The 26,003-nt window shown below is 37.8% G+C and overlaps 1 protein-coding gene across 4 annotated transcripts in view; it reads left to right on the plus strand.

The window, feature by feature from the left end:
- Nucleotides 1-26,003, plus strand: part of ACOX3 (acyl-CoA oxidase 3, pristanoyl) — a 37,595-nt gene that overhangs the window by 775 nt on the left and 10,817 nt on the right. For 2 of the 4 annotated variants that reach the window (XM_074587473.1, XM_074587475.1), the window contains exons 2-12: nt 2,831-3,009; nt 4,546-4,779; nt 5,833-5,904; nt 7,327-7,416; nt 9,390-9,533; nt 10,375-10,463; nt 20,003-20,099; nt 20,517-20,699; nt 22,110-22,232; nt 24,616-24,736; nt 25,238-25,357. In XM_074587473.1, the coding sequence (XP_074443574.1) occupies nt 2,842-3,009; nt 4,546-4,779; nt 5,833-5,904; nt 7,327-7,416; nt 9,390-9,533; nt 10,375-10,463; nt 20,003-20,099; nt 20,517-20,699; nt 22,110-22,232; nt 24,616-24,736; nt 25,238-25,357 (1,441 nt within the window). In that variant the 5' untranslated portion in view covers nt 2,831-2,841. Of the gene's footprint in view, nt 1-1,114; nt 1,247-2,830; nt 3,010-4,529; nt 4,780-5,832; nt 5,905-7,326; nt 7,417-9,389; nt 9,534-10,374; nt 10,464-20,002; nt 20,100-20,516; nt 20,700-22,109; nt 22,233-24,615; nt 24,737-25,237; nt 25,358-26,003 lie in introns of all 4 variants that reach the window. The other 2 variants (XM_074587474.1, XM_074587476.1) reach the window with 2 other exon arrangements.

The following is a 26,003-nucleotide window of genomic DNA, read 5'->3' on the forward strand; positions in this document are numbered from 1 at the left end:
TGCATTTGTGAGTAACAGTATTTCTGACAGAGTAAGGGTACAATATCCTTACTCTTGTCGACTACCAAGTGTCTTATCTTGGTAGCTAAGTGTCATCGTTATGCAAGATAATTGGCAATAATACACTGCAAACAGAAACAGAAATACTCCCTCAAGATTTGCAGACTGTTGTTGTCCAGTCATGAATTCTAATTACTCACAAGAGCAGCTTCCACGTAAAAAGTGTTTTCGGCTCAGCATTTCTCAGTGAAACTGCAGCAGTTCTCAGCAAGTTGAAAATAACATGCATTATTTTCTGCTGCCACATCCACATGCAGATTTCAGAATGTCAGTGCAAGGCCGAAATTAACACTAAGGTTATTCTTTAGGGCAGTCCTTTGTTACTTTCCTCCTGTAATTGCTGGTTTTCATTTCCTAATTAGTTTTGAAACCGTTTGCTTGGAACCAAATTATATTAAAACATTGTATGAAGGCAGAGAGAGAAACTGTACTTTTTTTGAAGTACTGTATCCTTTTTTATGAATGCTGAGATTTTCTCATTTCAGCAATCTCATTGATTTGCAAAGTAGATAAAGTTAGATGCAACAAGTGCAGTATTTTGATGTAAATTTTTCTCTGTTCTGAGCCAGAAGCCTTGAACTTCTGTCTGATTTACCTGTTTTCCAGCTGTAAGAGTAATGTCTGTTTACTTGGCTTCAGGTTGAAATGCTCTTTCTCAATGCCTTTCTCCCCCTCCCTTTTATTTCCAAACCTGTTGCTCAATAGTGGAACCGCACCTTCCTAAAACCAATTTGGAAGTCATGTGCAGAAATACTATCCTGCAGTCATCTTCTACTATGTCTGTACTGTCCAGAACTAGAAAATGACCTCCATAAGAAGATTAGGTTGAAAGAAAAGAAATGTAGCAAGGAGGCAAGGAAAAAAAAACTGACGGAAAAAGCAGAATGACAGACTAATAGTTTGTGTACTTTGATATGTTCATAGTCCATACTGAGCTCTTTGCCAGCCCTGGGCCCAGATGTCCTCCCAGTACCTTCGAAAATTGCTTCTTCCAGCCAGTCCCCTTGTGTGCCCAGCTTCTGTTCCTCTGCTCGATCATTTTTGCATTTTACAGGCGTAACACAGATCTCTGCCATCTGCATGAAGTGACACAAGTTGCTGGGTGTGATATGAGCAGGTAGCAGCAGAGGGCACTCAGACATCTGCTTCTGGAAGCAGCAGAGGCATAAGCCTACCTACTCCTTGGGTAGGTTTTACCACAAAGCGAGATTCCCCATCTCTCCAAAACCAGAGCAGTTGTACCTACTGATAGTGAAATCCTGCTGGTTCTGTTCAGTCTTGCAATACACTTGCATGACCCGTAGATCTACACGACAGAATGCTGGCAGGCTTCATGGGACCTTATGACCTCTGATCACATACGCAAGAGGGGTCAACTCAGCACAGAAAAAAGTGTATTCAGAAAAAAACATTAAGTGGGAAGACAAACTGAAAATGCAATAAGCCACCACATAACAGAAATGAAAATTTAAACCTCAGTGAAGAAAGAATTAAAAGTAAAGTTCAAGCGTGGTTGCAAAATTCATACTTTGTATTATTTTAAATTTATTCTCGAGTATGGCAATATGATAACTTAAGAGAAGTGCATACCAACGTGCTTACAGTTTTCCAGAACTGCATCATCCATGTAGAACAAAAACCCTATAGTTATATGTGTTTTGTAGAAATCACTACTGTGATAGTTTTATTTTACTTCATTTGTGCAGTCATTTATGCTGCCATAATCTGTACCTTTTACAGACCCATTGCAGACAGAGCCTTCTGCTTGTCCCATTCACCTGTTCCATTCAAGTCAGTGTTGTGATGGACAGTTTGTTGACATTGTTCTGGTTTACAATTCTGAATGTTCACCGTATCAAATAGCATAGAGGGTTTGAGGTGTTTATGTTTCCCCTATGTAAAGCTACCTATTTGTTTCTGCACCATACTCCTAATGATCTAGGCAAATATACCCAGATAGCATAGCGCTCACATAACTGAGTGGATCTGTGGGAGCTAACCAAACAAGATTAAATTAGGCAAAGGAGATGCAAATGTGCAGAATTTTACAGAAATTTCTTCGTTGCAGTTGGTGTACACGAAATAAAGGTTTTATTACCCACTTACTCTTTCATATATTCAACCAGTGGAAGATAAGGGCAGAGTTCCTACCATTTCCCTGATGTCTTCTGTCTCATGTTTATCCATGAACAATACTTCGTTACTTAGGTTATATAAAAACAAACCTTAATGTATAACCAACATGCCATTTAATTGAAAGTTGTTTAAATGTTAACTAGTAACATTGAAATAATACAGGCATCTCCTGCATTTGAACAGGCCTTTGTATGCATGTTTGGGTGCTTTATTATTTTGGGTTTAAGTTAGAAGTGAGGTAACAATTATTCATGTTATATTCTATAAAACATGTTATTTTCTTGCCTGGATCTTTTATCTCATCCACTCTTTCTTATTATGTAATATTAACCAATGGTGTCCCTGTTTCATATTTTGCTTATTTTAAAAGGTTTAGCTCATATTTTAATAAAAAAGACCATGTAATTCATTTTGATCACATTTGATCAAACACATATTTTTTTGCTTAGCTTGTACCAAGCCAATTGAATTAGAAAAATGGAAGGGCAAGCTTTTAGTTGGCTCTGCACTGCTGTACTCGTACATTTGAACAAGTCTGCATTTAGTTAACAATGCTTTTGATTTCTTTTAATTATTAAAAATTAGACATCTGTGGTGCTTCAGTTCATGATGTATCTTTTCTTGGTTGGTGCAGTTTAGCTAACAATGGCATCCACTCTAAATCTGAAAGAAGTCACTGGCAACCAAAGTTCATGGGATACTATGCTACCAGATTTCCCTAAAGGACCGCTTTGCAGATATCGTAAGAAAGCTTCCTTCAACTGGAAGGAGATGGCAGTGCTACTAGATGGCAAAGATATCATCCAGCTTAAGGTAAACTGCAAGAATTGTAAGGATGCTTTAATTTTGGAGATATCAGTAGAAGCAAGTATGTGATTTTCAAAGGGAGAGTACTTAATTTAATAATACTCTGTAGATATAGAGCATGAAGAAATTGGTTTTGCACATCCAATTTTCAGAACAGAACTTTCAAGCAACCTACTTTGCTGTCTCCTAAGGCTCATTTCATTACTAAACATCAGTGCAGGGGAGACCAGCAGGTGCTACATTAGAGAACTTCAGTGTTTATTTCAAACTGAGAAAAAAACCTATATTCTACCATACTTCTTTACTGTACTGCATGCATTAGTTCATATATGCCATGGTTTTGCAATGCACTTAAACTGAGCTAAGTTCATGCCACTGTTGAACAATATTTCTTTGACATGACATGATTTTCTGCGGTCTTCTGTGCTTGCATTAATGCTTATGTGGCATTGCAGTTGGACAGATGCTTACCTCACTGAAAGCTAACCCTACCAAAAAAAAAGACATTAATTGTAGCACAAGAGATTGTGTGGGAATGCATGATTTAAAAGATGTAGGAGGAGACAGAACTGACTTTTTTGAAGGTGGTATAGACTTACATGGATTTAAGGTGATCTTGAACGTTCGCAATAATTACTAAAATCTTGGAAGGTGGATCAAAGAAATAAAATGTTCTGCATCTGACTGGTATACATAAAAAAAACAGAAGTGCTCTGTGACTCAGGGAGTTTTTATGGGCAAATAGCATTGTTCATATGGAGAAAGGGAATGACCCTACATTTTAAAGAAAAGCACAGAAAATCTTCTGGTTTTCTTCCTTTTTACTCTGTCATTCTCTTCAGAGAGGAGGAAAGGACTTTAAAAACCTTTTCACAAGATTTCCCTAAGGCACTGCACTTTTTTTTATAAATTACATGAAAGATAATTAAGAAGATGTGGATATCTTGAAGACACAGAGATCTGAGGTAAAAAAAAAAAGCCATAGTATATCATCTAACGGGGAAAAAAAAAAGATCCAAATTAAAATGTTAAAAGATGCACATCCCCGTATTGAATGGCTGCATATGATGGTTCCATTAAATGGAGTACATTTCTGCTTTCATCTGGGAACACAGCGGTTGTGGTACCTTAATGGCTTTACCATTATGGCATATTTCTAACTGAATGTAACCCCTGGAGTTTTACCTTTGTTTTCAGATTGAGGGCCATTGCCCTTTAGATCCTGCCAGCAGCTTCATATAGTGAAATAATGAAGCTGCTATAAAAAGCAAGTAAGTTTTACCATACTGTTCTCTACATTCAGATTGAGTCAGTCCTATACATATTACTTCGACAAAGGAGCTTTCATGAAATTTAGCTGCATGAACTTTTTGTCAGACCTTTTAAATATATTTTTTAATTCTCTGGAGTTTTGGCTTTATGAATTTACATCTTCTATCAAACGATTGTAGTTTGAGGCCTAGTGTTATCCTAGAAGAACAGTAACTTGTTTTGTTAATTCTTTTCGATTAACATTCTCATGTCAGTTTTTTCCCCCTCAAGAACATAATCTTCTCTGCTCTGGAAAGTGATCCTCTCTTTGCACATCATCCTGGAGAAGATCTGTGCCGTGAGAAATATCAAGAGCTGACATTCCTGCGCTGTAAAAGGCTCTTTGAGTATGATTTTCTTAGTCGGCAAGAGATCTTAGAGAACCCATTAAAGATATTTAATATGGTCATCTGTATAGGAATGTACGATTGGTCTCCATGTCTCCAGTATTTCTTACATTGCGGTGTAAGTACAGTTCAAAGTTTATAGTGGTGCATATTTTAATTTACGTATCTTGTAATACTGTAGTTCTGTTGCTTTCTGCCTGTTTTATTAAAGCTATATTTTTCCCAGTCATTTGGTTTCAAAAATGAAATTAATTTTAACTGTTTAGAACAGTCAGACAGCTGTGGGATTAAGTTAGGAGATCATTGTCATTAAGTCCTGTCTCCAGTGGAATCCAACCTGGAAAGTAAAGCTGGAGCAGTATAGACAGAGCTACAGAAAGATATTTTGATGCCTACAGTTCCACCTTCTTTTGTCCACTCCTCTGCCTCCTCTCTATGGCATTTGCAGCCAAAGAACTTGATTATTGGGCCCTGTTTGGTGGCTATGTCTTTGCTACAGGTACAGGTATCGGGAACTTCCTTGCCTTGCCCTTGGTGTGTTGATTCAGTGTAGAATCCAGAAGGAATGGAAACCAGTGTAAAGTTTCTCACTGACATCAGTGTCTGGTATTGTGTTCATCGCTTGCTCCCTAGATAAATCTCTCAGAAAGAATACTTGACATAGCTGGTCAAATAATGTTAGTTAACTAATTATTACTATTCAAATGGCGGGGTAGGGTCTGGGAAGTACAGTTGTGTTATGTAAATATCCATCTAGAAAAACTGAAGGTAGCTTTAAAAACAGTGTTCTTGTCTGATCTTGAAGCAGCTACCTTCAGTTCCCAATCCATTTGCAATAAAACAAACTAGAATAGTCTTAAAAGTTTTACTTCACTCAAGGGGACATCAGTAAGGACAAGAGGAAAGTAAGCTCGTTAAGCATTTTTAAGAGTTTGCAATGAAGGCTTGAACAGGTTAGAGCTGTGAAAATTTCAATCCTCTGTAAAGGGGCCTTGACAAGATCAAATTCTGACATACATCCTCCAACTACAGGCTAAGTAGTAGTTTACTGCGCAGCCTACTTTCCCTGGTCTCTTTAATGGATGTCACTATTACAAATTATTATGCATATGTAATTTGTGCTTTCCATCATGGGGGCACTGATTTCATTCATAATTCTCTGTTTTTACAGGTATTCGCAGGTGCAATTTTGAGTGCTTCTAATAGGTTTGCAGACTTTGTGAAACAGGTTTATAGTATGGAGGTAATTTTATTTTTTTTTTATAACTTGTTAGAACTGGGCACTGTCAGAACCATGGCACTGCCTGCACCCTTGTGTTATTTCTGATCTATTTACATACCTAGGTACTACTAAATAGTGAAAGAAAAGACCAAGGAGCAGATTGAAGCACTGAGCCCTGACTGTCCTCACTTCTAGCTATTATGGCACTTCCTGGATGTGTTTTAGTTAACACGTGCAGACAAAGTTTGGGGACTTCTCCAAAAAGGCAATATAGAAGACACTACAACAGTTTTGTCTCTGTCCACAGTCCTTTTAAGAGTGCATCCTTGGAAGTTTTGCATGCTCAGACACTTCCACCTCCCACATCTACATTATACACTGTGCAACACATACCCTTGCCATGATGCTATAAAATGGACAATAATAATGACTTAATGCTACAGAAACACCACATAGAGTCCAATGGAGACTCAGGACCAAGTGTCCTGAAGAACAACTGCAGCCTATCTGTTACAGAAAGAGCCAATCCTATACAGTTTTTCCTGTCTGTGCCATTTGGCCATGTGGGCAACATTTCACTGTCTGGCCTGACCCTCTTTGGCTTAGCGCACCCAAACTGAGCTTCACGCTTCTTTTGTTATTCTTTATCACTTTTTATCTTCTTGTTTTGCCAACGATTCACCTTCCTTGCTTATTTAGTTTTCTGAAATTCTGTGTCTATCTGCTTATAGACAGCAATGTACTCCTACATAGTTGTGATTTGATACCCTGTGTTAAAGATCAGGATGCATTCTTTTAATGACTCTCAGTCTACACAAAATCCTGAGGGTATGTGTTTGTCAGAATAATTTTCCCTGAGGCTTCAGGTTTAATTATTTTTTTTTAATTTTCAGTTGCTTTTCAAGGGTTTGCTACTAAAGAGTATGTGCTACAGGCCAAACCAGGGAAAGGGATTCCAGTATGCATGTTTCAATGTGGCTTCAAGCAGGCAGAGTTCCCAAATGCTGCTTAGAACTAAGTGTGTGCATACATTGATCTGATATAAATTTAACCCCTTCAGTAATGTAGCCTATTCACAATTTTGAAAAGAAACAGCCTCACTCTGTTTTTCTCTTAACTTTGTGAGTTCCCAGAACTGCTTGTAGTGCAAGAAGACTTGCTGATTTTCACCATATAACAGTTCTTTCAACCCAGACAGCTGAAAATGTAGTCAGTTGATGTAATAATCTGTACCTGCCTGAATGAATCAGCCATCAGCAAAGGAAAAAAGTACCTGTTACCCTATTGCAGGCATGATGTCCTGGCCTTAGGGTTACATTTGTTTGGTTTCTTGCAATTGCAAGTTACTTTCCAATAGCTGTATTTGCGATCATTTGAAAATCTTACTATTTTAATTGCTGTAATAAAGTAGTCTTCAACTGTGCCTTGTGTCTCCTTATTTAGATCTTTGGATGTTTTGCTCTGACTGAACTCAGCCACGGAACTAATACCAAAGGCATACGGACTACTGCCACATATGATCGTAGCACTCAGGTTAGTCCTTAATGCACAGGAATAACGTTTGACACTGTTAGATTACATTAGTTGCTAGCAGGACAGAATGATTCAAGGATTTCTTTGACTAACAAGAAAGAATCAAGTTCAACTCCATGTATAAAAAAAAGAAAGTCAAATACTTACAACGCAGAGAAGAGTGTTTTTGGGGAGCCCTGGTTCAAGAAAACCAAAAGAGACAAGCATATCACGCTTCATGCGCTGTGGGTGCATCAGTTCATAGAAAGCTCGCTCTCTGCTTCATTTATTTCTAAAAGAAAGAAATACATTCCTGCAAAGAATACAATTAAGGTGGATGTGAGGATTTCAACAGGTAAGCATGTTCCCACACAACTTTCCAGTGTTTCAAAACAGTGTCTTCTGCATTAGTATTTTTGACTAGTGTAAATCAGTGCATTTAATACCAACAATACTTTTAAAAAAGAGGAAAGGGATTCCATTCCAACAGAACAAAATACAAGAAAGTGAAATGGTTGGCTATCGTATGTCAATATTTATAGTAAGTCCAGAAATTTCTGTTTTCTTGTACAAGTTAATTTAGCTTCTGGTTGTGATATAAAATAAGGATAGCATTGTTCTTCTTTGTTGTGTCTCATGAGGAATAGTTGGACATGCAGATTAAATTGTCTTTTGTTTTTAAATATGAACACTTTATATATGACAATTAGGATTATTTCCTGAGGATCAGAAGAAGAAATATGAAAAAGAGATAACAAGACTATTGAAGAGGCCAAAAGAACAAAACAATAAACTGCTCTTTCCAATAGGATACTGCTTACTATTCATAATTTGTTTTCTGAAATCAACACTGTTGCAGAAATAAATTAATTTTCCTAACTTTTTTTTCGGTAAATTAATAGAACTCTTTAGTTGTACATTAAGGGAGAAGTTAAGAGAGGAAGCTGATAGAACTTTCTCTCTCTCTTTGTCATCTAAATGCTTGGTTTATGCCAAGTTTAATTTAAAATGTGTTATTTAATGTCCCAAGAAGGTAGTCTCGTCATCTTCCCCAAAGACTGTGGCATTTTATTGCACTGTAATGTACAGAACTGGGTGCTATTACTGTCAGCAAACAACATCACTCATATCTGTAAGTCATAAAGTGGCTTCAAAAGAATGAGAAATGAGAAGCAACATTTTGAAACCTAACATTTTATATTCTTCAGTTGGATAGCATTCTAGTCTGCATTTTTTCATATACAAGCAATTCAGCGATCATTTGTGCAACGTGGACGATCAGATTCCAGAAAAAAAATCCAAACTTGTGAGTTTGGCAGTATGAAAAGTTCCATTTAAATAAATTGAGTTTTGTGCTTGTGATGAGTGCACTGCAGTAAAAGTGACTGAAATGACTAAATCATTCTTAAGATCATGAAACTCTGAGTTCAGATTTCTTTTACATCCAGAAAGCACACTATTTAGAATCTAAAAATCTGAATGTCTGTGTCTAAATGTCTAAGATACGTGTATTTTTCAGAATTCCCACTACTCATGGTCCCCCACATTGTCCAAGCTGGGAAGTGTGCTGCCTTTCACACTGTCAACCAGGCTTCCTTTCCACACAAAACTGCATAAAAAGGAGGTGGTCGCTGCGTAGGTTTCAGCCCTTGAAGTCCCTCATATGGAACCTAAGATATAGGAAATGCTTCCAAGTCCATCATTTTGCTTTACCTTTTTTAACTGCTTAAATGAGCAATTAAAAGGCTGAATTTCAGGCTTTACAATGAAGTAATGAACTTTTTCAGCTCTAAATTTTTCCAAGCTACATGTATTCTCTCTAAAGTTGAACACAATAAGAGACATCTCAGCTGCTGGAGTGAAATACAGAATTAAACCCTGACAATTAAGGAATGTTTTCAAGACATTACCATGGTCATGGAAAAAAAAAAAGAAAATACTGTGTGTTGGTTTTTATGATTTATATAATTTGCTCCTTTCTTTCCTGACTACAGGAATTTATCATCAATACTCCTGACTTTGAAGCTGCCAAGTTCTGGGTTGGTAATATGGGGAAACATGCCACTCATGCAGTTGTGTACGCCCAGCTCTATACTCCTGATGGACAGTGCCAAGGATTACATTCCTTCATTGTACAGGTAGGATAGAAATGTTGCTAATCTTTTTTTCTTTTTGGGGGAGTGAGTTCAAATTAAAGACTTTCTGTTATGCTGTTATTTATATCTGACCAGCAGATGCTTTAATTAATGCCTTCAACATTTATTGCAATTGTAAGAAGTGTAGTGATTTTAAATGTTCACTGATTTTGTGATGTTTGTACAGCCAGTTTTATACTGTCAGTTTTCTGCAAAAAATTCTGAAAAATACAAAAGAGCTGAAAAACCTCCAGATTATCACACTACATGTATAGTTAGAACTAACCTATGCTATATGAAGTTCTGAAAGTCTTGGATAAGGCTTAAGATGATTTATGTCTGCCTATGCTGCAGGCTGATCTGTGTGAAATCTCTAAGCTTCTACCACAGAGATCAGTTTGTAAGATTAAAGGCATCAGAAAATATGGCGATACAGTAGAGAAGTTGTACGTAGTAAAATGAACTAGTTGCACAATGAACAGAATTTATTACAAAATCGGGGAATACCTCAAAGCTGATTGTTACATAAAAGTTCCATTGATTCCTGCTATGTCTGTGTACACCTCAAGAAGGTTTCAATGCTAGTCTGATGACAGCATACTTAACACGGTGATGTAATTAGTGTCATATTGCCAAAATAATTTTCATTAAGGGAGCTATATCCTGAATTAGAGGATACATAGGTACAAGTTATATCCAGGGCTACGTGCTTGAAAAAAACAGAGAACTTTCTTTAGTGTTAATAGCAGAATACAAATTGGGAATAACTTCACTGTTTGAAAAGTTCAACCCATAACTTCCATTGTTCCACAACTGAAATAATATTTTGTTCCCTTCTATGCAGATTCGAGATACAAAAACTCTCCTACCAATGCCAGGTGTGATGGTAGGTGACATAGGAAAGAAACTTGGACTGAATGGCCTGGATAATGGGTAAGTCAATCCATCTGAAGGAGGAAACATTCTAGATTATATCACGCTGTGATATATATCCTCCTTTGTCAGTTCTCTCTTTATTTCTGAGGTATTCAGTAGTGGGTTTAGGTTGTTGGTATTTCTAAAAAAATCCCAGATTGAAAAATCTTGAATTTCAGTCTTTTCTATCTGAGTAACCGTAGTCTTTCTACTTCTCTCACTTTTTAAAGTGCCACTGATAACTCTCTGGATATCCCCAAGCATTCTTGCGGTCTCTGCAACAATAATAAAAAAAAAAAAAAACAAAAATCCGTTAAGTTCTAAGTAAAGAACTTAATCAGCCTCTCCACCCATCTGGGTGTTAGCCCTTAATTATTTTGTCTGTCGATTTCCAGCCCGCCGGAAGGCTAATGGAGGTCCACAGACAAGGTTTATTGTTAGTAAAGATGAGACCCACTAGCGAAACTAGGTGTCTTGTTTGAACGATGGTGTTTCTGGATTAATCCTGTTCACTGCAGAAGGGAAGAAGGTGATTAGTTTTTTTTTTTCTGTATTCTCTGTGTACCATTGAAATAAAAAAGTGCCTGGGCTCCTTTTCTGAGTCTTGGACTTCAGTGGCCTTGCTGTGTCTCTGCTTCACTAAGTGAAGGCATCCAATGGGGAGGAGAGACAGTGAGGAAATTGAGGTAGATTTCTGCATTAAAACAGCGATTATGTAATTATGATTTAAACCCCTGTATTAGTTACATTGCTCTGTGTAAAGACAGAGACCTAAAATAGTAAGGGTGGAGTGGAGGTCGCTTCTTTATGCCTCAAATGTACCTCAAAGAGGTAATTTGAGGTAAACTCAAGTTTTAAATCAGGAGGTAAGCTGTTGAGTGAGTTTGTTTCCCATGTATGTATTGTCCTTCATAACATGCCATTGCAGTAAACAAAGTATAGACATCCTAAGGTATCCTGCTTTCAAATGTAATGGCTTTGACTGGTTTTCCAGAAGGTGGTAGCTATTCTGTAGTTTGTTGTCTGTACCAGCCTCCTTCTGATGTCCCAAATAGCCTGTAGTGGCACTGATAGCACTGACTTTTATGTTTATGTAGCTCATTATCATTGATGCGCTGTTGCCTGAAGACACAGACAAAATAACGAAAAAAAGCGTCAAGTTTTGTAGATGAAAAATGTGAGAAAAGGCCTGGAAATGAAGGGGATTTGGGTTTTGGTGGGTATTTTTGCCTGCATCTGCATTACAAAATAGTAGCCACCAGGTGGCACAGCAGCAGAGGCCTGAGTAATCTAAATGTAATTCAGCTTCATGTTTCTGTAGAAATGTTCGAATTCTGTTTGTTCTTAATTTGCAGCATAGTTTTATGTGGAACACAGGGAAAGAGAAGAGTGTGCTTGTCACATAACATCAAAATACACATCATTTAAAAATCCACTTATCCTTTGATCTACGGGGAAAAATAGAGCATTTTAAAAATATCGGTTATAACTGAATAATCTGAAGTGATAATCCATATAATACACTGTAAATAGGAGATATCAATGACTTGCTAGCTTAATGTCAGATGGAGTCCCTTATCTTAGTTATGACATCACATGTCATTTAAAGCAATCATAGGGCACTCTAATCTTGCTGTTAACTTTGCATATGCTGCTTTAAAAAAAATATTATTTTCTTCTAACAAATAGCAGCACCCAAGGAGCCACAGTCATGGATCTAGATCTCTTAAGTATGGATTAAGACAGTCTCTGTACTAGAAAGCTTAAATTTCTTAAGACAGCACCTGCAGATTAAGATAGAGGGATGAGGAAGGCCAAAGTTATCAGTAGATACCCTTCATTCAGCTGAAAACTCTAGAAGCCTGTGTTCCTGATCTACCTCAGCTATTTTCCATGGAGAGGATAGATGCCAACGTTGTTCACAAGAACTAGAGAACTAGTTTTCACTTCGCAACCTTCCTGCTCACATTGAGCTGTCAAAAGTGTCAGGACTTGTCCACATTGCTTGTCAGAGGTGCATGAAGGCCTGGATGGGGCTGGAGAGGCAGTAGCTTCACAGCTCTGCATTTGTTTGCAGAGATGACAAGCTGTACCAGTCATGTTGTTTGCACGATCTGCAAAGTCCCAGGATTCACAGGGAGACGTTTCAGTAGACACTGCCTTGTCAAAGTGTTCTCCTAAGCAGTTTAGTAATTTTATATCCTAGCTTATCCCAGAGAGAGCACAGCCTGAAGTTCTTGTGCAGTATAGAAGCCTGTTGTATGCGGTGACAAGAAAACATTAAATTATGCTGTGACTACAAGTGTTAGTCTCTGCTGCATGCTTTGCCAGCTTTTTGCATGTATGTGGGAAATCTGGTTTAACTACCATAGACAGTTAGTAAATCAGATATATTTCCATGTAGTTACACTCAGAATAAATGGTCAGAGTGAAGATCGGAATCTGACATCTCTGGCAGAGTTGTCAGATTTTGTTCCTGCACTTCAAGAAGTTTATGCTACTGATTTTCAATATGAGTACAGGCAGTTAAGCTCCTGAACACTTATGTAGGACATGGGGAAGAAATTCCAGAGCTTTCTTGGAAAATGTCATTGATTTATGCTATATAAGAGAACAGAGTAGGTGATTGTAGTTGTCCCTTCTGGCTCTGGAAAACAATTAATCTCTTGGGTTGTTTGGCTGAAGGCTGGTTTCCTGCTAACGAAGAGTGTAATGTTTTCAGTAAGAGAAAGAATTTAAGAAGTGATGTGGGAATTTTTGCAGTTTATATCCAATTGACTAGCCTGCTGCTTCTAAGTCTGTCTTTCCAAGTAATTCTCATAGATTCACAATTGAAATGACCAAAAATCCCATGGGCTTCAGCTACCCTGGCAAAAAAAGGCAAAATCGCTTTAAGATATTTTAGAATATTTTTCTTTCTCTTGATCATTTACAACAATTTCTGTAATGAATACATAAATGATTAAAAACAGAACTCCAGTTTTTCTTGTGAAGCATTTAGACTGGGTTTGTGTTTTGTTACTAAAAAATAAATCAGACTGCCACCAGGGGATGCAAGTGCTTCAGTCTTTATTTTCATATAAAAATGGCCACCTGTTCCTAGCGCCCTGGCAGTCTTTGAAATGTGCTGTTCACAGAAGTCTCGAAATGGAAATAGCTGAGGAAAGAAACACTGAAAAAACTCTGGGTATTTGGGATCCAGGGACTTTTCAATAAAATGCATGGCAGGCATAAGAGGAGGGACATAAAGCAAGAGCTTGGGTCAGTGCTGATGTGCTTTTCTGTTTCTTCACTTTGGGTTTTTTTTGTCTGCCCTGGTTAATGTGACATTACCAAAATTACCCCTTACTGACTGCAGTGCACGTCAGTAAATGATTGCCGTTGAATTGGTGGTGAACCAATTTTATGTCCAGTTGTAACAAGCAGCAAATTGCTGCTTTCCCCGCTCCAGAAATAGAAATGATGCCCAACTGAATCTGCATGGGAAACAGTTTGAAAATCAGTTATAATTGTGTTTCTGAAGTGGTGCTTAACATGCCTGTCTTTGTAGAACGTGACCTGAGCTCATTCAGCTGATAACGTGTATACAGTTTATTAAGCAGACAAAACCTCTGATAAGGGAAGACCTAGTGAAATGAAGCTATCGAAGGTACAGCAAACCACTGCCAGACAGAAAGCTATTTATTTTAATGGAATTGTTTGTTGGGGAGAAATGGATCTTTCTGGGGGAAGAAGAATTGTTAGCTGTATCTACTTATAATTATGGACTTTGGAAAACTGAAGGTTTTTTATCAGCTTTCATGTAGAATTAAAATGTGATTCATCTCTCCACATTTATAACATGCTAAGACATTCAGCGTGTTCTCCAGCAATCACTGAGGCCAGATTCAGTTTTCTGAATACTGAAAACAAAAGAAAACACCCAAGAGAAAATGCATAAAGGGGTTCTATTGGGCAGAAAAGCAATAAATGGCATAAAAGAATGCCTCCTGGAAAGAGACTGCAGGTTCGGAAAGCCCTCACTACAATTCCTTGTATATTGGCAAAGATGGCATATATCACACAACCTCCAAGCCTTTACAGATTACTTTTAAATGGTTAATTCTTTTTTTTTTTGGTTACTATTCCAGTGTCAGTGCCAATAATACATTAAGATTCTGCTACTGCTAGTTTAAGGGTAGAACAAATAAAAGTCTAGTCCTGCAAAGGGTTTTGGTCTCCCCTAGTATTTATCCTCTTAACTCTTATTTAGGTTTTGCAATGATTGCAGTTATTTCACTAGAAAGACAGGAGCTGTAATACGTGGTTGAAGCCGAAATAGTCTCTTGGAGCTCCATCTTACAATCTGAAGCAGTGGTTTGGTGAAGATAATTTCCATACTCATCTTCTTTGGTTGTTTGCTTCTCTTCCCACACTGGCTTTGTGCTGGGTCAAACATTTGTCTAGCTGTGTAGGGGACTCAGCTAGGGAACTGGAACTGCCTGAAAACTAATCTGACAAAAACAACCCCAAAATTTGGCTGTCTTCAACCAGATCATTTGTCAGGTCTGGTTCATTGCAAGGCCACAGAAGAGGCTGTTCCAGTCCAGGGAAAGGGACAGTACAGGGAAGTGAATAAGAAAGCAAGTGTAGAAGTTAGTCCTGCTTCTCAAATAAACAAGCTTATGCTTGTTTAACATTTTTATTGTTTTGCAGACTCTGACTAGAGTCACAAACAATTGCAGTATTAATGAAGCAGCTACAAAATAAAAATAAATGTTAGAAATGCCTGTACCTGTGCCTGCATTATCTGAATACAGTACCATCAATCCTTCCATTCCTTGTGAATGCTGCCACTTTCACAGTTAAACCAAATATTTTGCAAGATACATATTTCATATTTGCAATTTAAGTCAAAACAGTGATTTTTGCAGTGGAATCATTGATATACCTGTTTGCCCTCTCCACTTAGTTTCTACAGTCAAGGTCAGACACTTATCTGGGTACATACAGCGCTGTGCACATTGCTAAGATGTAGTCACATTGCTAAAGAGTGCTGCCTTATCCCCTGATTTTTGTCGCTCACAAGTACCTCAAAACTGTGTAGCCGTAGCCAGTTCACACTGACAGGCACTTGGTGGTGCTAATGGGGAAAGGCCGATTCAGATCTGGTCACGCATTTGTTTTATCCCCCACAGAAATATAGGTCTCGCATCTGCAGTGAACCTGTTTTCTTCCTTAGCAGAGCTCTGTCAGCTCCCGACAGTTGCAGGAGCCTGCACATCCAAAACTCCTTGAAAGACTGGCACTTAGACTGTAAGAACTTTAGGGTGCGTGGGTCTTTGTGCATCCACGAAGTCTATTAAGGCAGGATTAGGAGGCCTATAAAATGCTATGTTGTTTTATTGTTGCTATTGAGCATTACTGTTAGAGAGCTACATTCTCAGATTAAAGCTTTGATAGTAGAAACTAGAGCGAAAATATTGCCTTGCAGTTTTCCCCAGCTTCTCGGTAACTCTTCTCAACTCTAACGTTTCTGTGAGTTTCAGTCTGGAGTATGTCGCTGTTTTCTTTCCTTCTGCAAGTTTTTTAGCAAACCCCTGAAGTGTTATTCTTCCCAAGGTTTACTGTATCCTATAAACAGCCATGAGATCACTTGACTCGCAATCTTTCAATACCACTTACCTACTTTCTGTTTCTGGCTGAAAGGATTGAAGGAGCTGTCACTGCACCACCTCTAACGTAGTCAATAACGAAAGCTGGCAGGAAAGGCATTTCAGTGAGTCTGAAATTCACCAAAGCATGTTTGAGCTATTTGTACTATAGGTAACAGCTTATTAATTTAGGACTGGCAAAGGAAGCTCGTAGCTTTTCAGCTGCTCCTTTTTTATCAGCATTACTGCAGACCAGATGAATTACTATTGCGTGATTTAAAGTCAGTGAGATTAACTTTGCTTGAAATGTTCCCTAACCTAGTGGCCAAAGAACCCACACAAGAATGTTGCTATTGGAATAGTGCTTCAGTCTGCTCAGCTAATCTATGGAGAAATCTGTGTGATACAGGTGTTTTTTACAGGCTAGATGATGCAAAATTGCACATTGCTATAGAGCCCTATGATATATATTTAAAGTGGCAGCTATCTGTCTGTCTTGCTGAGAGGTCTTAATCTCAGTCACACTATTTGCTATGCAGAAGAGGCCCTAAATAGGGTAGCTTTCAAACCTGTGGTCTTGTCATCAGCATGTGAAATTTAGCCATTTTCCAAACTTGCTGGTACATGATATCCCCATGACTATGTATACAGTTCCATTATTGTAAGGTATTTCTTTAATTCTTGAAGGAGATTTTTCCCCTAAGTGCGTTGACAGATGTGGTCCATGTCTATTCACAATGCTTTCTAGGCTAATAACCATTAGAAATGTGATCGTTGACTTCATTAAATCTTTACTATTTATTTTTAATATGTTCCAATATCAAGTTCAAATTGGCTAGTATGTCTAACAATTTCAAATAGCGAAGTTCTTGGAGAAGAAGCATAACAGCAGTTGGCAATGATCTCACAAGGTCACCTAACTCCCAGGTCCTGTAAGGTTCTGCTTTTATTTTCAACACTGGTACTCAAAGGCAATATATCTTATTTCTTTACACATGGGAATTTTCTGTGTGATTTTTAATTGCTAGTTCTGTCTCTCTGTTTTCCTTCTTAAAGTTTTTGTCATCTTATATGCATTTATTTTGATAGCAGCTTACAAAAAAAAAGAAGGAAATTCTGTATCTGTAATGGACAATATCAAGTAAAAAATCTAAACTTTCAAAAACTGTTGTTTGAACTAATTTCATTTTAAGAAAATAGATTGTTATATAATGATTGGAAATTTAGTATCCTGGTTCACTAGCTGTGAAAGAAGTTATTATAAGAAAGGTATACATGTGGTTTTTTAATCAAAGTAATTCTAGGTAATCTTTCATGTGATACAGAATTAGCTACTTTATGTTGGACAGATTATAATAAAACTTTCGACAAGATTTTTTGCTCTTTCCAATAAAAAACTTCCTCTAGCTGTTTGGGATTGTATCACAACAGATGAAAGTGAGTAAAACTGTTTATTGGGTCATTTTGGGAGGTGTTTTGTTTGGCACACATCTGCCATACGTTCAATATTAGTAGGCTTGAATTTCCTAAAAGTAGGTTACTCGTATATAAATTTCTATATTAGTAGATTTGAATTTGCTTTTTAAGAACCCTAGTTTCAAGCATGTATCAATATAAATAATTTTCTACAACTGCACAGCTTTGCTGAATGAATTGAACTAATCACTACAGTGTAAAACACAAAAGGACAATTTGCCATCTTGTTTATTGTCATTACTATCACAAATCTCACCGTTCATCACACACAGGACTAAACATGCTGAAAATGCGTATTTGCAAAGAGAAGGCCCGAGAGCTAGAGCCCTATGAATTTCTTCCTAGTCTGTGCCCCAAACATTGTTAGGTTAACTCTTCCTTTAGTCTGGCTTCTGATTCCAGTTTTTATCACCCATTCAATAGCTTTTTAAAATAATATTTCATTGCTTTCTTCTATGCCTCTTTTCCTAGTTGGGAGGGATCCTTTATAAGCATCCATGAAGCTCCCTTACTTTCATCACTCAGATTCCTCCTTAAAATTCTCGTTTGCTCTAATGGCTTATAAAAAAAAGTCAGATGGCTTATAAAAAAAAGTCAGTGCTTAGCTGCCAAGGTGCTGCGACTGGCAGGTATCATATCAAGAAAGTATTCTTCAGTAGTTAGTGTCTGCCTCACTGTTTGTTTGTACACATTTGTAGCTTCTTGCCTTATGCTTGGATTGTAAACTCCTAGGAGGAAGCACCTCCTTGTAGTTCCATGGCTGTGCAGTAACTAGGAAAAAAGAGTCCTAAACTAGGGACCTAAACCTTGTGACACACACTCTCCTGTAATTAAAGTAATGAGTAATAATAATTAAAAAAGCTCAAGTTCTGTCTAACATGCATGCTAGTGCTTAAAAATATTGGAGTTGCTAAACAGTTTTAGTTGTGATGGATTTTATTTGCGATATAGTGAGTAGAGAATGTGAATTTAACTAAAAGATCTTTTTTGAATGACACTTTTTATTTTGAGCGATATGAAGAAATATTAATAAAGATGGAAATCAGATTTTTGGAAATTCTGAATTTGATTCTGTTACAAAGTAGCGTTTTCTTGCTGAAACTGGCACTTAATGAAGCACTTTTTAGCATCATTAAGGCCACTAAGCAGCTGGTTCTTTGTTGGGATAGCACGCTTTTCTCTGTGGCTAAGTCCAAAAATACTGTGTATCTCTAAGGCTGAATAAATTCAGTATGCAGATATGTTTCCTTGGAAACAACTTGTAATTTTAAAGCACATGCAGCAATGCAGCCCTTATGTAATTTATTAACGTGAAAGACCTGGCTCTCGTGAGCCTTATTAAATAGATCAGCCTGTATTGGCAGGAAAAAGGAATTTGCTTTGATTACAAATACAGCTTTTCAAGTGCTATTAGATACTGAGATATTCGTGAGTGGAGCTGATATTACTGCTATTGTGCCAAGTTGTATTGCCCATTTGGGTGAAACAGTTCATATACTTTCTTCCTGAGGAATATGAATACTCAGGACATTCTGCCTGTTCTAACAGCTTCCTTCTTTACTGCTGCTAGCATTCCACAATTTCTTGCTCTTCCTTTTTCAGATGCCACATTCCAGGGAACAGAAATCTTAGTTTGAGTTTAAACAAAGGAAAATTCTCCATTCAGTTGCTTCTCGGGGCACTATTTCAGCTATGTCCTCATTTGTATTGCAATAACACGAATGATCCTCACAGATCTGTATTTTAGACTCATAAAAATATACAGTGTCTCTATTCCAAAGCAGTCTCCAGACTGGACTGACCAACACTTCAGTAGAGCATATGGTTTAGCAGAATTGTTTGTGGCAGGGAATTATTAGGAGTCAGAATGGCCCAGTCAGGTTCTAAGCAGGAGAAGGAAGTTATTCATCTTCCCAAGCTTTTTGTTAGCCGAGTTATCAAGCTAAGTAACTTACTCATGCAAACTGAGAATTCATTTCAAGTTTCTGGGCTGTCGGTGGAAGTGTCTGTCAAACTGCCTCTGTATAAGGTCTCTAGTAAGTAATTTTACCTGTCCTTCACCTCAAACAGAATACATTGCTCATCCTTCCATTAGTGGTTTGCTTCTTTACTTATGAAGCTGCTGAAAGTGTCTCCTAGAGTCCATGAGGTGTTTGTTTTGCTTTTGTAAGCATCATCTTTTTTTTAAAAAAAAAACAAACTGAAGAGTTATAACAAATAATTTTCCATCTTGAATTTGCTCTGCTGCCCAGAGTCTGAAAGCCTTTGTTCTCCCAGGCATACTCTCCTAAATTTACCTACCTGGCCTGATGGGCACTGTTTTCAATTCACTGATATGCCTGAGATCATTGTGCAATCATGTCTTTGTTGTGACCTTTATTCTGTAACATAGACACCTCAGACTACGTTGAGGCAGATTTTACATTTCCTGTGTATTTGTTTAAACAGATTTGCCATGTTCCACAATGTCAGGATACCTAAAGAAAACATACTGAATATAGCTGGAGATGTCACAGCTGAGGGAAAGTACTCAAGTTCAATCAAGGTATGAATCAAGGTTTTGTCTCATTAATACAGTTCATTAAATATACAAAGGTATAAGTAGGTTAAGAGATAGAGCATGGATCTCTCATGTTGGGAAGTACTAGATACCTTGACTTAAATAAGGCTGTTGATGCTTTCACGTGAGATAGTCAGAATGCTGGTTTTTTAATTGCCTTCCAGAGATTTCTGAGCTCACCTTACTGATTTTACTGACTTCTTGCTCTTTGTGCTACCCCAGTGATCCCAAAGGAGTTTAGAGAAGCTACTTTGAATCTTGCCTGAATGCCTTATCGGAATGTGTCAAGAAATAAAATTGGCTAGTCCTCTGGGCTTCTGATCATGCTACCAGAGTTGTCTCTTTCTGGGGAGGTAAATGAAATGTTAGCCTCACCATTCAGGCTGTCTCTTATTTATTCAGGATGTTAAAGAGCGTTTTAGTGCATCTCTGGGGTCCTTGTCCACTGGCAGAATTCTGATCACAGCAGTTTCCACGACCAATTTAAAGCTTGCCTTATCGATAGCCATTCGCTTCTCAGCAGCTCGCCATCAGTTTGGACCAACTGATGAAGAAGAAATACCTGTTCTTGAATACCAAACACAGGTAAATACTTTGGCATTCACCTCTACAGACTTTTATGTAATGAAACTAAGATTCAGATCAAAATAGTGACACTGAAGTTAGTTAGTGAAATTCAGGTTGTCTATGTCATCTGAAGGGTCATTCTAGTGCAGCTGTTCTAACTTAAGAACTCCTTACACTTCTGCTGGCACGATCAGGCTTTTAACATAAGTTCTTGTAATAGCAAAAACCATAATCCTGTTTCTCTGAAGTACCTAGAAGCATTTGTCTTCTGAAATAGTAACCTTTTCAAAGAAAGACTGTCTTCTATGCACATGTGAAAGTACTGCAGATGTAGAAACTAGTATTTGTTAAAAAATGTCAGTGCCTCTTTTGCTGCTATGCTAGTTTTCTCTTTTTTTAGCCTTTATTCTTTTAAAGTATAGAAATTAATGATATTCATTGTGGTGAAGTCTCAAGCTACTAGTAATTTGGAGAGGAGTATAACCATTGTTTTTCTGCAGAAACACCTTTTGCTCCGAAAAAAATAAAACAAGAATATGTAGGATAACTTGAAAATAGAGAAAACTCTGGTCTGCTGAATGAGAAAAGTTAATTTATAGAAAGTCCTGAAAACAATCATGCCCAGTTTGTCATTGCTCAGTGGATGCTTTTTTCCAGGTTTGCACTTAGTCTTGGCACTTTGAAAGATTTCATGGGTTTCTACAAACTGGCGGAAACTGCCTTCTTTACATCTCTTCCAAATAAGCCAGGGTCTGCTTCCCACTATTCTTCAAGACACTCAGTTTTGCTCAGTTTTGGCTTGTTATTTAGGCTCTGCTTGCTGAACCTCTCATTCTCTTCTTGCTCTACCACAAACGCTTCTTGAAGCAGTTTCTTCTTTCCTTCATGAGCTCTATCTGAGTTGCATGGAGCAGCAAAGATGCTTTTTTCTCTGCTTCCTAGCCCTGTTTTTTTTCCACAGAATGCAACCAGCACTAACTTACATTCAGCAATGAAGAAGCAAGTGAAACAGTTACAACCTCTGTCATGTTGGTACTGAACAAACACATGAATCATGACTGGCCCTGGCATGCCAGACATTGTATAAACATAAGGCAAAAATATGTCATTAGTCCCCAAAGCTTCAGTGAACTTTTGCACTGGTTTAACATAATGTTTATCACAAATTCGTAAAACGCATGAACTAAGAACATAGAGCATAAAATGCATGAACACAGAATGATGTAACTGTAACTTGTGTATAGAGCAGTTATACATAATTATGTTTATGGATAGTTATTGTTAAGTTTTGTTCCTTATAAAACAGTTTTCCAATTTGAACAAAGTAAAAATGAATGGGTGGGTTCAATATTATAAGACAGTTGCATATATATAACTATTAAAAATACATATCAATTTGTGATCAAATCTATTTAATTTTTATTCTAGCAATGGCGTCTTCTTCCTTATCTGGCTGCTGCATATGCCTTAGATTATTTCTCCAAATCCCTGTTTGAGAACTTTGTAGAATTTTATGCAGGCGTATTGACAAAGCAAAGGAGTCAGAGACAGGTGAGATATTTACACATTTCTTCTTAGCTGAGTTCTTACTGTAATGAACTCAAAATTGTTAAATGAAGGACCTACTTAGAAGTCTTAGGCCATCTTACAATCAAGAATGCTAGAGCAATCTCTCGGAAATATGGGGCATACAAAATAATGAATTAAGTTGCATTCCGAAAATTAGTTTTGATGGAGTGGTTAACGTTTTATTGATTTCCGTGCAAATTAAATCTATGTTCCCTTGCAGAATTATTTCTCATAAATATATGATGGTAATGCAAATTCAGCTTATAACTTTTAAAAATGATACTTCAGGGGGGATGTATCAAAGATTTTCTGAAATAATACTATTAATTTCTGCAGCGGCTCTATGAATCTGGCTTGAGTTTGCAATTCATATTTATGCATTGGGATAAATGTTTCTGGAGAAAAAAATTAAGACTTTTGAGTCTCAATGCTGAATTTTTCGTCCACAATCAGACCATTGGAAGTAACCCCTTTACAGAGGAAATAGTTTGACCTGTCTCTGTGCAAGGACTGATTCTCAACCAAAATAACTGCAGTATGGTTTTTTTAATAGCATATAAATGTTATTTATTTTTTTAAATTTTGACAATATTCATTTTTAGGACCTACACACTGTCTGTAGATCTCACTTAAACAGTCAGCCTTTTTTCAGCTAAAATAAAGCTCATGAAAGATTTGTGTACTAAATGGCTGGGTATTCTAATTTCTTCTCTTTGCACAAACCACAGAATAATCTGGTTAATTTTTTTAATCTGATATTTTATCTCTGGAGGTCTCCAATGCAGTCACTAACCTTTGGCAAAACAGTGGCTTTCAGAAAAAATATCATGATAGAGAGAAATCTGATTGTTGACAATGTTAGGAATGTAATCCCTATGAATTCCTTGTGTTCTACAGGAGATCTTAAAAAAAATACAATCCAAAAACACCCAACCAGGGAGTTACTTTTAAACAAGCTTTGGTAGTATCAATCCACTATCTCCAGAAGCTGGAATTCCAAACACATTTTCAAAGGAAAGCAACAGAGTTAGTGTAAATGCAGGCTACTAGAAACTGAGAGGGTACATTTAAGTTTTCCTGCTCTTTGCAAAATTAATGCTTGAAAGATCAATGAAAACCATGTAAATCAGTAAATGTTATAAATACCCCCTTGCTGACTGGGGAGAGAGGGATTGCTTATGTCACAGAGGGAATAGAAGATTCGTCTGGACATGCCACCTTCAACCACCTACCTCTCCATCTTTGGGAGGGACAGGTTGCAAGCAGTGAACTATCGCATGTCAGTTGGCACATCTGAGCTAAGATGTACGCATGTATCCGTTACCTGGCACAAATTATGGCTGTCCCATGTAAGAAAGTTAGTGCTGAATGTTTTTCAGTTGTGGGAGGGTTTTTTTGTGGCAGCAAAAATTATGCTTATCCCTTACATAGATTTCAGAAAATTTTATGTATGTATTGCCAGTTATTCTTTTCTACATTATAAAGCAGTACACATCCGAGGGCAACTGTATGAGGTTTAACAAAGCCAAGTGCTTTGCACTTGGGTCACAACAACCCCATGCAATGCTACAGGCTTAGGGAAGAGTGGCTGGAAAGCTGCCTTGCGTATAAGGACCTGGGGGTGTTGATCAACAACCGTCTGAATATGATCCAGCAGTGTGCCCAGGTGGCCAAGGCAGCCAGTAGCATTCTGGTTTGTATTGGAAACGGTGGGGTGAGCAGGCCTAGGGAAGTGATCGTCCCCCTGTACTCAGCACTGGTGAGGCTGCACCTTCAGTACTGCGTTCAGTTTTGGGCCCCTCACAACAAGACAGACATTGAGGTGCTGGAGCGAGTCCAGAGAAGGGTAACAAAGCTGGTGAGGGGTCTGGAGCACAAGCCTTATGAGGAGCAGCTGAGGCAACTGGGGTCGTTTAGCCTGGAGAAAAGGAGGCTGAGGGGAGACGTTATAGCTTTCTACAGCTACCTGAAAGGAGGTTGTAGTGAGATGGGTGTCAGTCTCTTCTCCCAAGTAATAAGCAATAGGACAAGAGGAAATGGCCTCAAGTTGTGCCAGGGGAGGTTTAGATTGGATATTAGGAAAAATTTCTTCACCAAAAGGGTTGTCAAGCCCTGGAACAGGCTGCCCTGGGAAGTGTTTGAGTCACCATCCCTGGAAGAATTTAAAATACATGTAGATGTGGTGCTGAGGGACATGGTTTAGTGGTGGACTTGGCAGCATTAGGCTAACAGTTGGTCTTGATGATCTTATAGGTCTTTTCCAACCTAAATAATTCTATGATTCTGCATAGCCATGGCTTTAACCGGTCACAGACTTACTTTGTGTAAAAGTTATTACTCACTTGTAACTTGTTTTTTCACAAAGGCTGATATGGGACGTGAGATTCATGCCTTATCTGCTGCCAGCAAACCACTGTCATCTTGGACTGCTCAGCAGGCAGCCCAAGAGTGCCGAGAAGCTTGTGGAGGACATGGTTACCTTGCCAGTAAGTTACAGACTACTGCATACACTGATCAGAAAAAGAATGGTTATGTTGATGTGTTGATGTTTGGCTGTTGTTGCATCATGGTGTCTAAATTTTAGCTATATGTTTAGAAAGGACTTTTTCCTCATATCCATATTTTTAAAGTTTTTATACCTGATACCACAAAAAAGAACTAAACCTGTGCAAGCATCTGCACCAGCATTTGGACGGCCTGTATATGTGATTCAGTCTCAGTTCCAAAAATAGAGATGCAGACGTTAGAGATGAAAATTCCCCTTGTAAGATTAATGCCACATTTTTCTAAAAACTTTATTCATTTTCATAATGAATATTAATTTTCAGAAGCTAAACAGTGAACTTTCAAGCTCATTTGTTGGTAACTATCTATACATACAGCAACAGACAACTCTCTTGCACTTTGTCACAGAATAATTATTTCATCCCTCTTAGCTTCCATTAGTACATTGCAATATATTAAGTTGTGCACTTGTTCTTATTAAGTGAATCGTCTGGGTGAAATCCGAAATGACAATGATCCAAACTGCACATATGAGGGAGATAACAACGTCCTGCTTCAGCAAACTAGCAACTACTTAATGAGCTGGATGAATTGCATAAGAGGTAAGTTTTCATTGTGGAATCCTATGCTGGACCCAACAGCGTGTAGTTAATGGAATTAGGAGGTAATTTCATACTGAAAGCAATTCACAGTCATTTAATCATTTTGTAGAACGTAAATAATGTGCTACATACTCTGTCGTATGATACATTCACAATACAAAGATACTTGCTGCAAGAAATATTCTTTCTCCTAAGCCTTGCAGAAGTTAGCTAGATGTTTTGCCATCTCTAATCAGGTTAAGTAGTATCTTACTCCCTGAGAAATGCAGTTGTGTTCAATGGAACTACTCCTGAAGTCATTGTAAGTCTGGGTACCCTCTGCTCATTGTACTTAAAACAGTTCACATTGCCTTAATTGGTAGCAATATCCATCAGTACATTTTGTAGTTCTCCAGATAAAGATTTTGTTCCAATTTTCTAGCAGTGAGTTTCACCAGCATCTTATAGAACTGGAAAACTCAGCAATAGGAGTTGAGTGTTCTGGGGCTTACAGGCAATGATGTCAGGTTTTTCAGCACTTGTCCACCAGTCCTCATTTGGCTGCTCTAGGCTATAATAAAATAAATATTATGGCCTAATTGCATCTGGCCTATCAAGCATATGCATGGCTTTGTAATAGGTTTTTAGTTCCAGAAAGTCTGATTTC

The sequence above is a fragment of the Larus michahellis genome, chromosome 5 (genome assembly GCF_964199755.1).
Source record: "Larus michahellis chromosome 5, bLarMic1.1, whole genome shotgun sequence".
Classification (NCBI taxonomy): Eukaryota; Metazoa; Chordata; class Aves; order Charadriiformes; family Laridae; genus Larus; species Larus michahellis.